The sequence below is a fragment of the Petromyzon marinus genome, chromosome 32 (assembly GCF_048934315.1).
Source record: "Petromyzon marinus isolate PM22_M1 ecotype Great Lakes invasive population chromosome 32, UKy_Petmar_22M1.pri1.0, whole genome shotgun sequence".
Classification (NCBI taxonomy): Eukaryota; Metazoa; Chordata; class Hyperoartia; order Petromyzontiformes; family Petromyzontidae; genus Petromyzon; species Petromyzon marinus.
This window is the reverse complement of record NC_133698.1, coordinates 8,227,652-8,241,639: the sequence shown is the minus strand read 5'-3', so window position 1 is coordinate 8,241,639 and position 13,988 is coordinate 8,227,652. Positions and strand designations below refer to the sequence as shown.

The window sequence follows — 13,988 nt, the reverse complement described above, 5'->3', positions numbered from 1 at the left end:
GGGGGGAGAAATATTCACTCACCACTGATTTTAGCTGTGGTTAGGAATCAAACTCCAGCCGAATGGATTTGTAGTGCAGCACACTAACCACTATACCACTGCTCCACTCATAATCATAAATTATATGCAGAAACAAAAATCTATATAACCAGCTGTAAACATAAAAAACGGATGGACATTAATATGGAAAGCAAGCGAGTGAAGTGAACTGAATTTTACGATAAACCATCACATTTACACTTAGACATACTCTTTGGTTCTTTCGATCCGATAGAACCAAAGAGCATGGATTCCTGCAGTCACGAAAGCTTCAAATCAAGATTTTACACTTAGAATTAGACAAATCAAAAAAAAAAATTCCTTCCAATTTGGGGGTCCCTAATATTGTGACTAGTTGGTTGATTGATTTCACTTAATAGGGCAGGGTCTGCTTAAAGTTCTACTTCGCTTTAAGTCTCATGTTAAACACAACCATGTATGGTCCCCATCATTGGTGAAGCAAGGAAATCACCTCCTGTGGTATACGACACGAAAGTCAATAAAGCTTACACACCCCACCATATACTAGCATTGCATTCATGTATATTTGATGCACGCATGTGAATGCAATAAAAATTTAAATTGTAATTTTGTTATTTCCACTCAATATCTATCGGATAGGGAACTATTTACCAATAGTCTCTGGATATACACATTAATTTGATAAAATACCCAGGGAGTGCTTAAAATGACTTTAATTGTATGTGCCCTTAATCCAAACCTGTGTGATAAATTGGATTTGCCACATGTCAGGGAAGTGGATTTCATCCTTATAGGATTAGAATTTTCAGTGCCTGTCATCCCTGTAATATTAAATAATGCCATGGCAGTCCCATATTCTGAATCACATATAATGTAATAGAAAGTGACTTGCTGCATATTGGAATTATGCTAGCCTCAAGTGCTTCAAATATATATATTTTTTCCCCAGATGTAGACAAACATGATCAGACTCCAAAGAACAGACACTGCAGAAGAAAATTGCACATTTATATTATAATGTGCCTTCCATGGTCATCAAACTCAAAAGGGAGCTTGTCACATTGTCATCTTGAAATGTGTGTGAAATATATTTGAGGTTGTTTTGTTAGGTCAGGTACAACAGCACACCTTTGGTACAAAGGGTGTGCGTTTCATATTAGATTGGACTCTGTTCACCCAATCACATTTCACAATCTAAGCCAGGGGGTAATGTTGGGCTATTTTCATTTCACTATCTTGCCTGTCCCCCATTATGTCAAGTTGCATTTCATAGTCTATGAAATATGAACACAGAAATACAATTGTCCCAGCATATGCGGATTGTCATGTACATAAAGATACCACTGGACAAGGCTACACCACAGTTTAGAAAATATCAAACAACAACAAGTTAATCCCTTGTATACAGTACACCATATGTGACACACACACCTACAGAGATGTATAAGCACGCAAAACTAGTATGAAATCTTAGCAAAGACCAATTATTAAACAGTTCTTACTATTCTGCAATCTGTGATATGCCAGTGGTAATTAAAGCAGGTTGCATGTGATATTCTGTTCTTGCATGTATTACCCATGCAAGAAACCAATTAAATGAATCTTCTAAAAAAAAGACAGCTGTTCATAAAATATCGAATTTTGCTCGCAAACACGAGATGCGCCTATAACATGTACCAGCAAGTGCAATTGAATAATTTCAGCTATTCCAAAGGCTCAAACGTAATCGTTTTTATGAAATGTATTTGATGTAACGTTTATATATTCCTTTTATATCAATTCAACATTCGAATAAAATACCTTAGATGCAAAAAAAAAATCACACGGTTAAGACGAGCAAGTGGACTCGGGCAGGACACGCCACTTGAAGGGACGATGGCCAATGGTCAAGAAAAAATAACGGAGCGGCAGTCAAGGGTTGCAACGCATCCAGAAGGACGTCCACGGAAGGAGATGGAGCGATAAAAGCAGTTCATGTGCAGGTGGACAATTACTCCGCAGGATTGTGAGATGTACAGGCAGCTTGGGGCGGCTTTCATCCAGCAGTGAATTGTCCACTGGCTGATGATGATGACACAAATGTTAAAAGTTAATGCACAAATTAATTTAATCTTATGCATGGTGGACCAGCGACAGCATACATTTCTGGGTGCCATGTATCACTGTCAGTTTTAATGTTTGGCCTGAAAATGTTTCTTATTCTGTTTCCCGTGAGAATTAATTTCAATGCGCTATCCAGTGTTATCTTCCAAAGCTTATTCTAATCTACCAGCCATATGTTCCGGAAGATTTAACACAAGCTACGAGTTCTGCCAGATATAAGTGTCCCAGAACCCTATCTGATCACCCGTGGTCTTCTGTGACTCGGCTATTGCCATAGATTTTCCACTGCACTAAAGATTCCTTCTGAAAAAGGGTAAAGGTAAATGGGTCAGGGGAGAGACACTGCATGGGTTTCAAATGTGCTCAATATTTAAAAAAAAACATTTCTTCAACAAGTCTCAAATAATCGTTCACATGAAAGTTGCAATTGACTGACGAATTTCACGAATAAATTGTACGGTTATTTTGTTTAACCAGGTGAGAACTCAAGAAACCAGGATATAGTAGACTCGGGCACGATATCATATTTTTCATGGTAATAAAGAAATTATTCTGACCACCCTGTGACCTGGGGTTGACAAAGAGAAAAGGAGCGCACGGAGGATGGCAACTACATTTTAATTTGTGGGACGCATTCTTACATTCTTAAGCTTAACCGGAACTACACCTGGTGGATTGGGATTGTTAAAATTCGTGAGGCCTAATTCACCAACGCAGCTGAAGATTCCACCGAATGAAATCAGCAATTTCAGGCCAGGTTTAGTTCTTCAAAATGGGTGAAGCTCCATCGTGCAACAACAACAAAAACCCCACAGCAGCCAATCAGAGGCTGGCTGAGAGGCCAACGGAGATGAGGGCTTTGCTCAACCCTGGCCCGTTCGGCTCGCACGTGAACGCACTCGCACATGCCAATGTAACGCATTAGACTCCGCTTAGGTGCGGAATTTTAGCGAAAAGCCCAAATACATCAAAACAATAATGAGGATTATGATAATGATGATGCACGCTTTGCAGTCCTTTGTCAATACACTGCTGCATTAGAGTCTCTTCCATGCTATGCCGGTCACGGGTAATATTTGACCATACTTCACTGCGCTGGTCCCTTGCCCCGTTGGTAAAGGTGAGGAGCATAGACATGGGGGTTGAATAAAAGTCCGACAATGAATTTTTCTGCACTGCCCTCTGCTGACCACCACTTAGCACAGCTCGCCAGCCACCTGTGGGCAACCCTGCGTGCATTGGCAGTGACCCTTTTAAAGCCACGATTCAGCCTGGACCATGCTTACAGCTTCCCAGATATGACCATACATGAATATATATTTTTACGAAGCATAAACATAGAAATATTAACAATTACAATAAAAGTTGTTGAATAATTCCTGAAATTGTTAAGATATATGATTAATACGCATTTAAATGTACCCTTTTATACAAGTGAGTCTATATACATGATGTCAAAATACCATGCTTTGCAACGCATGCATACAATTGTTGTAGAAATTAAGTCTCTCTCCTTCCCAAATATACACATATATCTCACCAAGCGCTTCAGTGAAGCTTTTTGGATAACATTAAATAAATCACTTTTTGCTTCAATATCGCCACATGAACACTCAATATAATTTTGTCTATAAACCTCCAGACTAATGTGGCTTCAGTGTTTGCATATTTAAACGATTGCTGCAGGCTCGTGTAAATCTGGAAAGCCAATTGAATAAAATATACCGCTTTTGTGTGGATATAAGGATGTGTAATGTGATTTGTGTCTCTCTCAAACTTTCGCAATATTTGTGAATATCTTGTTGGCCTAAACTCGAGAACTATTGTAGCGGGTGGTTCCTGGGTCTCGCACTTCTTCGACCTGCGCTTCCAGGAGGCAAGCGCAAAGAAAAAGGGAATCAGCAGGAAATAAAAGCAGGTCCAGGCAGAGAAATGGCCCCGCAACGTTCGTTGTCTGGAACAGCTAAACGGCACTGTCCTATACGTAACGGCAGGGGTGTATTCGATTCATATTATACATATTCAGTCGCACCTCCGATGCAAAAGAAGTTCAACATACATATATTCGTTTTTTTGTGATATTTTTTTAATGAATATTAATTTGTAAGGAAAATAAAATAAATGACATCGAATTCGGTGGAGCGGTGGCAGAATGGTTAGCATGCTTGTAGGATGCGTCCGGCGACTTGAGTTAGATTGCCGGCCACGGCTACCATCAGTGGCGAGTGAATATCAGTCCTACCCCCTCCCACCATTTACCAACCCACACTGACGCAAGCTTGGTGAAGTATGGCAAAAAAAATAATAACCATCATGACCGACATGACACGGGGAAGCCTTCAACCGTTGGTCGATTGACATTGGCTTGTATTTATTTAGGTTGCATGCTCACCTTGAGATGGTCTTCAAAGAGAAATAATAATTTCACAATTCGTTTCAAATATATTGAGAGACAGGTGTACATATATATTTTTTATATTACACTTACACAAATATACAATCGCCCACAAAACCATTTTCATCTAGCCTGCAGTGGTGGTACTTATATCAACGAAGGTTTAGTGGATGGGGAACCTCTGTCAAGCTACATTTTGTGATTACATGAAAGAACGCCTGTTTGCGCATTCCCCAAATTGAAGTGTTGCTTAGAATTCTCAATGCTGGAAACAGGCAGGTAGATAACTCGAGTAATTAGTCAGCAAAAATGTGTCATATGCAAGTGCTGATGAGTGGGTGCTTAGCACTTTTCTCACCTTCCAATAAACGAATCCGCAACAGAGACCCTTGCTAAATAATCGTGGCCCATGTGCCGTCAAATAATACTTTCCGTTAATTTTATAATCCCATAAACTTTCCACACGTAACTCTGCATCTTAGTGTTTCATGAGATGGCAGAATAAATTACGTTTGCTTTTATGTGCACCTGCACTTTCTAGGTTGTTTAGAAATTAAGGCTACTTATAATTAATTATAATTGCAATTTATAAATTACTGCCATCAGTGTCCACTGTTTGGGAAAAGAGCAGATTTATTATTGTACACTTAAAATAGGTATTTTTTTCCCATTTTCATGTGATTTGAATTCAGATTGGCAAGCTTTTGTACAGGCAACAAGCCTTGCCATTTGGGCAAATCCTTTTTCAATTTATTTTTTACCATCAAACAAGGTCCAATATTTATTGGGAGAGAATAATTATGATAGCAATTCCACAGCTGTAGAAAATTACGGTGCAGTGTTTAGAGTTTAATAATGTTCAGATTCAAGGTAAATTACTTATTTGTTTCCAATTATCTCGAATGATGAACTCGCCAGCATTACTAATACATGTTCTTGCGGTGCACGTTTCATTCACTGCCAGTCTTGTGAAGTGAGGTTTAGCGATTTCCAGCTGGTAACTGAAAGTATTGGATTAAATTAGGGCTCGCCGATGTGCTCGTGTCAACATGCACAGGACCCTTCAGCGGGAAGAGGAGCCAATTAGAAGCCAAATTAAGCGGTTTGACATTTGGAGCGGGAGAATGGATTTAAACGCCAGGTCACTGGCACCGCGGAAGACCGCGCCCGCCACTTTGCTGCATCTCCAACTTTGAACGTCTTCTGCCGTGTTTCGCGGTGGCTTCCCGTGGTGCCCCGTGCTGCTCACCCCTGCTCTCACGATGAAGCTTCTCGTTGGCCGATACAAACTGCAACATCCAGAGGCACCTCTTAGTGATCTACTGTACATAATGCTGCGGCGATACGAATACCTGAGTGAATAATGGCCAAAAAATATAATCGTGTCCATCAAAAAAGAAAAGTGTCCTGCACATCTCAGATGGTTAAACGCACATTCATATGAAATTCTAATTAAAAGTGCCCGTGTCTTGCTAAAGTTTTCTATCATGTACCCTTGTCACTTTTGAAGAGCTCTTTACTTTGGCTTTTTGATTCAGCCTTAGGCAATTCCCAGAGTTTTTTTTCGGGATCCCAATAATTCAAAAGTCCAAGCAACCATTAATTGCTTCACTATGGATTGACGGCTGAGTGTCTCATGCAGTTCTCTCATGTATTACCCTGTCTGTTTCTGACAAGGAACGGCTGAAAATGATGTGACCTGTGACTCCAGCCTCCAGCTTCCTCCGTGGAGGATGACCTACACTGCCATCTCCAAGCCGATCCCATCCCTTCCATTGACTTTGCTTCTGGCAAAGAAAACTGACTCCATTCTTCCAATTGAATTCAGGTGATCTTGACATTGAAGCCACTCTAAGGAGTCTATTTTAAGAGAAGTTACTTAAAGGTCATCACCAAGGGTTCATCGAGCACAACAGAACAGAGTGACAAGTTAATTACGGAATACGGCTATGCTATCACTACATTGGCTACATATTAGCTATTGTTCATGTAAATAGTCAATAAACGGTGCATTAAAAATATCCCATCTTGAGCTCATTTGAAACATTAAATATAAATGGGAACATTTAATAAAAAACGTTGACAAACACAATTATCATTAATCGGTGACATTGTAAAGCGACAAAAGTTCAGGTGGCTTAAGTGCGGTGACATTCAACTTGCAAACGACGAGTCAGTGCTGAGAGATGATTCGGGTTCTCCAAGATTCGTGTGCCAGGATCTCCCACACAATGCTAAACCCCGAGCATACTAAACCCTGGCAGAAAGCCTCCAGTATGCCTTGTCTGCTTTCTGACCCCCACGACTTTGAGAAGCCCGGACCATTCATGTGGTAGGTGCACATATGGATTAAGCACAACTCACAATGTTCGAGGTGCTGTGGGGCGGGAGAGAGAGAAAAGCACCCCCCCCCTCCCCCCCGTGTAGCTTCGAAGGACCGTAAAAACGGTGTCATATTCCACAGGAGAGGCCACTTTGGGTGTGCCAGGCCTTGGCGAGAGAAATGTAATCAGCGCCATCTCCCTGCACGGCTCGTTGGCCGTGTCTCAGTGGCTGCATTTCACCCCCCACCCCTCCCACATTTCCTCGCTGCTGGTTGAACCATGCGCAGTCACATTTTACTGCCAAGGCGGCAGCAGACTGGCGATGCGATATAATTTAATTTTTTGGTACAAGCTGCATTGTTGGTTACGGCATGTTAAAGCTATGTGTAAATAGTAAAAAAATGGCACTTGGGAAATTTCCATTAGGGTAATGTGAGTATTTTTTGTTGTCGAAGATTGTCCTTTGTTTTTATGCAAACGCTTTTAGTAAAAAAAAACTAGTTAAATGAAGGTGTACTTTTAGTTAAATATTGCCATGTCCCTCCTTATAATTTGTCCGGGGGCATCACAGTTGTGTTGCCTGCGTGTATGCTTAACAAAGGCCTCGAGACAAAATCTCATTCCATTTTAACGTTTCCTTTGCTCGTCTCGTCACTTCACTATACCCAGAACCTGACTAAGTCAAGTGTTTGTATTCCCACTGAGCCAAGCATTTTAAAAATTATCAGATATTTGCCACATTTTCACTACGCAGACCGGGATTCAATAACAATAAAGAATACATGTATAATAAATAAATAAAATGCGCATATCCCTTCTGACCTCTGCATTATTAAAGGCTTTCAAATGGGATTTGCCGAGACAAACGTGGAGCAGGGATTTCCGCATCGGGGATATTTGTCGTGTTCTCGTCCTGCGCCATTCATCAGACTTGATAAGCCAGGCCAGCTCGATGCAATATTACCAGGATTTTATCGCAGCATTCAACAAAAAAAAAATCACCACATATAAAAAAAGACCATGGAGGCAAAGAAGTGGGAAGCTGAGAGATGGAGATGGTGAGCTTGATGGGACTTTACTCCTTTGTCTGCACGGTTCCTGTTGGTCTTTTTAGAGTTTGTGTCATTGCGGCTGACACGATGACAAAAAAACACTAATAACGATCATAATCTGTCTGAAATCTCTTGGCTTTGAACGAGTGCATGAGCTAATTTCTAATTGTAATTTATGACTGAACACCTAGGCTTAGTCCAATTGTAAACACAATTTGCATTTCTTTTTAATAACAGGTCAAAACATGTAGTGTCACAAAAACTCTCCATGCATGTACACAAATTAATTATAGCTGTTTTTGAGTTGTGTTTTAAAAGCGCCGTATAGTAGCTAGGACAAACATAATGTGAAGTACATTTCAAGTGGCAATTATCCAAATGAAAATTCATTTTCATGGAGGGTATCTATGAATGCCCTGATTGTTACACAGCAAAACCATGATGCTGTAATTATACATGGGAGCCTAAGAGATGGAGATACTATACTCCTGTATCCACAGTCACAAAAAACTGTTTATTGCACAGTTCATAAATACTTAAAATGAAGTAGGGTTAAGAATATCTTAATGTGTACGTGGCATAGCAGCAAGTTTTGAAATACCATACTCTGAATTGAAATACAAAACCATGCAGCAAGCTCTGCCATGTTTTATTATAACCCAGAAACAAATATATAGAACAGAATTAAACATCACTTATCCCCAATAAATAATCACCGGTTCATAATTTAGGATTTTTAAATATTAACTTAGCAAATACCATAGGGTCGTCATTGCCCGTATAAAAAAGTATAGGCTTAGACATTCAATCCATTTCACTATGTACAAAATACATTATCTGCACATTAATAGTCCAAGTACCATATTACAAAATACCTTATTTAAACAGCTAATCCCCTTCTTACACTGTCAATGAATTGCAAATAGTTCAACATGATTCATTCCTGCTTTCAATATCTGCAGCACCAGCCATATGGTTCATGCCCCAGGGGTCAGTATTCAATATTACTTGTGTTGCAGTGGTCACCTTTAATCATCAAAGGTATCCAGCAAGATGTTCAGTTTATCGCAAGTGCCCTTATATTGAATTTAATTAAAATGTACGCATTTTCATTAAAATAAAACAAAACTACAGCAAAAATAATAAAAAAAGGTTGACTTGCTGACTGATGTACTGATGTTTAATGGTTTGTTTAGTTACCACAAGGATGATTACTGATACTTCCAGCCTAAATCTATGTTTTTGGATGGTTTTTTTTTCATGCTATGGCTTGCTTTGGTTAAATTAGCCATATGTATTCAAGGCCAAACCTAGACTGTTTAGCAGCGACTTGACTTACTCTAGCCTGACTTTCAGAGGGTCCATTCAAAAGGATACATTTTAAAACCCTTTCTTTCAAAATTCAGCAGCCCACAATCGTTGAAGCAAACTGCAAATGTAGTCTATAACCTGTTGGTTCCTTAAGACACACACAAACACAATATAGTTCTAAAGTTCCAAAAATTGTCATCTACTTTTTAGACATTTCATATCTTAGTTAAGACCATAGAAATGTCATCCATCGGCATCAAACAAACTATACTGCGTGAGAAATATCAAACCAGTGTGTAAGACTTTGAGTAAACATTAGCACCAGGCTTCTGAGGCCTGCTGGGTCCAGCTAAGCCTTGCTCATCTATCGAGTCTCTAGAGCCTGAAGGTCTGATGGAAGGGTTGGAGCCATGACGATGGGCCGCGTTGGCAGGAGGCGGTAGAGGAGGCCCTTCGGAGGAGGGCGGTGGCGCGTTGGCTGGAGGGAAGGCAGTGTGGACCGGTGCAGGTTGTTCTCTGCCAGCGCTTGAAGCCGGTGGCTTGGGGAAGCTGGCCTGCGGTTCGGGGATGTTGCTTCCGCTCGCTTGGGGCACGGCGACCTCCCGCGGAGCCGCCACCTTCCCGGCGGCCCCTTCCCTCTTCACGTAGACTGGAAGGTTACAGTAGTCTCCTGCAAACAAGTCTGCGTCACTTTGGTGCACTGTCCGCAAAAGCAATCACATTCGCAGTTCGGTGGGCAATTCAGTGCGAGGTGATTACTCTGTCAACGTTCGTGCAGGTGTGTTCCTCGGAACACAATAATAATAATAATCAAGGAAGTTAAGGTGCATCCCTGCAAATTGTCGCTCGTGACACTACTGGCAGAAAGGGCCTCCGCTCCGATTAGCACGGTTGGCTACGTATGGCGCAAAAGACGTTCAACGTACATACACACGTACAACTCAAGCGAGCGCGTAGAGGGTGTTTGGTTGCTCATCCACACCGGACAGACGTCTCGGAAGAGGTGGGAGTACCCACACTTTAACCCATCAAACGCGACCTGTCGATCGACTTTTGTGAACCCATTTATGTTGCTGGGAGGACAGGGGTTGGGGGGGGGGGATTGTAATCATCATCCCCTTCATTTACACCGTCATGCTTGGAGATTGAATACAACCAACAACCTCTGGATTGAAAGTCCAGTGCGTTAACCATGACACCATGCCAGCATCCACAAAACAGGAATTAAGTATTAACAAAATGCTGAGAGGTAAATAATGCAGGCATATGGAGGTCCTCATCAAACAGTGGCCAGAACGTGGTTATAAAATGTGATGCTGATGTAAACAATAATGCCAAAATCATGTTGACGTCACATTTTCAAACATAGTTTTATATAGCAAGGCACAATACTCTCTCTGTGTATAAAGAATGGTCAAAATATATTCTTGGTTCTTTCGGTAAAGTCACGTTGAAGGGAAACATATATATTTTATTATTTTATTGTTTCCCTTCAACGTGACTTTTCCTAAAGAACCAAGAATATGAATCACTGCAGTCACGAAAGCTTTAAATCAAAAAATGGTCAAAATTTTTGAGAATATAATGCTGTACAATCATAGTGCCAACCGCACGCTTGATTAAATACAATGTCAATAAAGATGACAGTACTAAGCTGAACGATGAAGTAACATGTACAATGTATTGTACTCTTTGATATCCCGATCCAAAAATCATGTTGTGAGTCGCTTAAATAATGGAGTAGGTGGAGCGGTGGTGCAGTGATTAGGGCACTGCACTAAGAACCTGGCCACAGCTAACATTGATCATGCGGCTCTGCCTTTACCAACCCTGCACTGACCAGCGTGGTGAAATATGGTCAAACAACCCCCAAACATCAACACAGAATATGGGAGCCTTCACCCAGCAGTGTATTGACAAAAGATCTTCGTGTTGTTATTTTTACGTTGTTAAATATGTACAACGTATGTATGTTGAACTCCTTTCGTACCATACGTAGTCAGAAGTGCCGGGGAGGGGGACAATAAACTAAACACAAAAAGCACTGAAGGAAATTAGTTTTTAATCTGGATGTAAAAGTGCACAGCGCCCAGTGCCTTCCTAATATAGGAAGAAGCAAGGCCGAAATTATAAATAAGCTCAAAATGTCCCCCCCCCCAATATATCGCTATAAAATAGATTTCTGTTTATATGATTGTGGTTATGGTTGTACTTTATTAATCCCTAATCTCTGCCATTACATACAATGAAACATTAAATGGTAAAAAAGAAAAAAACACATAGAAATGTAATACAATACACTATTAGACATTATTGTAAAAAAATACATCAATAAAAAGTCCATACTATGTGTTCGTGAATTTTTAAAGGATTTTAGGCAGGAAATTAGTTTTAAAATTAATATTTTTTTCTGGGGTGGGGGGACCCCCAGACCCCCTGGAATATTTGGTCCCCCCCAATGTTGACTCCATGGCTACGGCCTTGGGAAGAAGCATTCCAGACGCCCGCCGAATAGATTTACAGCACAGCGCCATTGTAGCAAGGGCAAGGCAGTGGGGGTGGCCAAACGGGAAGCCGAATTTATCGGAAACTAAGCGAGCAGTGGTGGCCCAAATGCCCCGACCTCTCGTGGGGGCTGTGCCGAAGCCACGGATGAAGGAGTCTCCGTCAGTCACAACACAAGGGGCGCAAGGTGACGCGGGGGGGGGGGGGGGGGGGGGATCACGTGACGCGGGGCTCACATTTGCAATGTTACCTGCACGGTGCGCAATGGGCATGGCCATGCTTCCCTGGTTCGTGCTCGCCACCTGCGGTTTGGGCGGAGAGGCGGTGAAGCGACAGATGCCCGACTCGCTGGGCGTGCTGCCAGACGTGAGGCTGTCTCCGCCGGGCTCGCCGCCCGTGCCCGCCGTGCCGCCCGTCAGCCGCTGCTCCGAGGAGGTGTCGGAGACGAAGCACTCGGTGATCTCGAAGGTGGCGTTCTTCAGCTGCTCCTCCATGCGCGCGTGCTCGTACGCTCGAGCCAGCTCCTCGTAAGTGGACGACGCGCTCTCCGTCGACACCATGCTGTTCCGGCCCTTGTCTGCGCGCAGCATCGAACAGCGGGTAATGCCATATAATTTAAGAGGCTATATGCGGCTTGCCCCCCTGTACCAAAATGTACAATTTTGGTACATTTGCGAAATGGTGGTGGCACTGGCTGAAAATGTGCTTCTGAGAAGAAGAAAAAAAAACGGATTCTTGGAAACGTAACTGTGGTACAATTTAAACGTGATATGCGGCATTATATCATAATTTGTTTGGTTGCATGACGATAAAAAATAAATGCTAGACCTGCCTACATATAAGCTACCAGATTGTCTCATTTATACATTGTTCAAAAAGACCACTGCGTAGAGAATAATGGGAAATGTAGAGGTCAACCCAACCGTGTGAGAAAGCCAGACTTTGGAAAGATTTTTCTACCATTGACCACATACATACAAAGTATCAATCCATTTCTGGAAATGAATATAAAATAATCACCATATCTGACTTTAATCAGGCATGGTGATATATATATTATCACAAAACAAGGTCTCAGTAATTAAATGCAGAAAATTTATGGATTTTCTTTTCTAAAAATAGAACAGTTACACTCTGATTTCACAAAAAAAGAATTAAATACAAATCAGAAGCAGAGTCAGGAAAGGTGACACACTTTCGCCAAAGTTATTAAAAGGCGACATTTGAAGATATTTCTGAAAAGTAGACTTGAGATATAAAGGCATGAGCATAAATTAAGTTAGTATCAACAATCTCAGATTTGCTGACGATTTCGTTATCATAACAACAAATAGAAATCAACTGGAGGTAATAATTACATAACTTAACACAGAAGGCTGATAGGTTGTGGAAAATTTTTTTCATGTGAGGAAAACTAAAGTTCACTGAACAAGAGGAAAACAAATGGTGGAGGAACACAATCATAAAAAAACGAGAACTATCTAGAAAATTATTGGAAGTAGACTGGGATCAAAATGATAAAATAAAGAGATGACGTATTTTGTAAAAAAAACAAACTGAAATTGATAACGAAAAGCAACATACCAATATGCCTATAAGGTGTTTATTGCCTGCTATGGATATATGGATCAGAAACATTGACACTGACAACTGAAAATAAAACAGATATTAAAAAGTGCCACAAAAAAGCAATGCAGAAATGCATCCTGGGAATTACGCTCACCGACAGAAAAAGGAACACATGGCACAAAAACAAATCCAATTTAGCGACATCATGTTGACTGTTAAGAAGGACAAGTATCCTTGGGCCGGATACATTGTTGTCAGGGATGATGGCCAAAAGATGAAAATAGTGTTGGCTTGGCAAAGCAGGGGAGGGAGATTGTTGTTCCCGAGAAAATGATCAAGGCAGAGATGGAGTGATGAGATCAGCACACACTGCAGCAATGTAATCTAGACAAACCGATGTTGTAATTTCTTTCAAAGTAATTCCTACACGTACATACATAGCGGGGTGTGAGGTGGCACAGTGGTTATAGAGCACTGAGCTATAAACCCAGCGACCCAGAGTTCGATTTTTTGGTCACAGCTAACGTCAGGGATGAGTGATATCTGAACCAGTCCCACCCACCCCTTCACAAAAGCCACACTGACCAACAATGGTGAAGTATGGTAAAGCAACAAACCCACACGATCAACACAGCGTAGGCAGGCTTGCAATAAAAGCAGTGAAGCGTTAAAAGGGCTTAAAATCAAAATAATAAGTAAAACAAATAA

The 13,988-nt window shown here is 41.2% G+C and overlaps 1 protein-coding gene across 2 annotated transcripts in view; it reads right to left on the bottom strand.

Moving 5' to 3' along the window:
* Nucleotides 1-8,528: 8,528 nt before the first annotated feature.
* The window catches only part of LOC116948137 (cell adhesion molecule DSCAM-like), a 175,352-nt gene continuing 169,892 nt past the window's right edge, over nt 8,529-13,988 (bottom strand). For both annotated transcript variants that reach the window (XM_076071264.1, XM_076071263.1), the window contains 2 exons: nt 11,962-12,288; nt 8,529-9,876 (listed from right to left, as the gene is read on the bottom strand). In XM_076071264.1, the coding sequence (XP_075927379.1) occupies nt 9,491-9,876; nt 11,962-12,288 (713 nt within the window). In that variant the 3' untranslated portion in view covers nt 8,529-9,490. The remainder of the gene's footprint in view (nt 9,877-11,961; nt 12,289-13,988) is intronic.